The 338-nt window shown below is 42.9% G+C and overlaps 1 protein-coding gene across 1 annotated transcript in view; it reads right to left on the bottom strand.

Moving 5' to 3' along the window:
- LOC110418882 (cation/H(+) antiporter 4-like) overlaps positions 1–338 on the bottom strand; it is a gene marked incomplete at its 3' end in the record, with an annotated part of 1,790 nt that overhangs the window by 644 nt on the left and 808 nt on the right. The window contains exon 2 of the mRNA XM_089783944.1: positions 1–333. This exon is cut by the window's left edge and continues 644 nt beyond it. Within this exon, the coding sequence (XP_089640070.1) occupies positions 1–333 (333 nt within the window). The remainder of the gene's footprint in view (positions 334–338) is intronic.

Below are 338 nucleotides of genomic sequence, written 5' to 3'. Positions count from 1 at the left end.
CTTGGTTTTGTGCATATTCCGTACTCTTTTTGAGGTGAGACAGATCAATCCTCATGCCACATGTTGATGCAAACAAAGGCAAAAACAATCCTGAAACAACAGGGTCCAACTTTTCGACCAGAGCAGATCCCAATGGGGGTCCATCTGGGACAGCCAATCCCAAAATAAATGGGCCAAAGAGAAGAAATATATTAAAGAATTCGTTTATCCTAGGAGACGACATGAACCCCAAAATGACAGCATAAAGGAATATATCTTTTATCTGGCCACCCTCAGGCGTGCGTTTCACCATCCATTTCATCCCTGGTCGCAACACAAACACCACTACTAAAACAAAG

The sequence above is a fragment of the Theobroma umbraticum genome, unplaced genomic scaffold (genome assembly GCF_002168275.2).
Source record: "Theobroma umbraticum cultivar Fairchild unplaced genomic scaffold, ASM216827v3 scaffold_67.0, whole genome shotgun sequence".
NCBI classification, from domain to species: Eukaryota; Viridiplantae; Streptophyta; class Magnoliopsida; order Malvales; family Malvaceae; genus Theobroma; species Theobroma umbraticum.
Note: the sequence above shows the minus strand (reverse complement) of the source record. Positions and strands in the feature narration are given on the sequence as shown.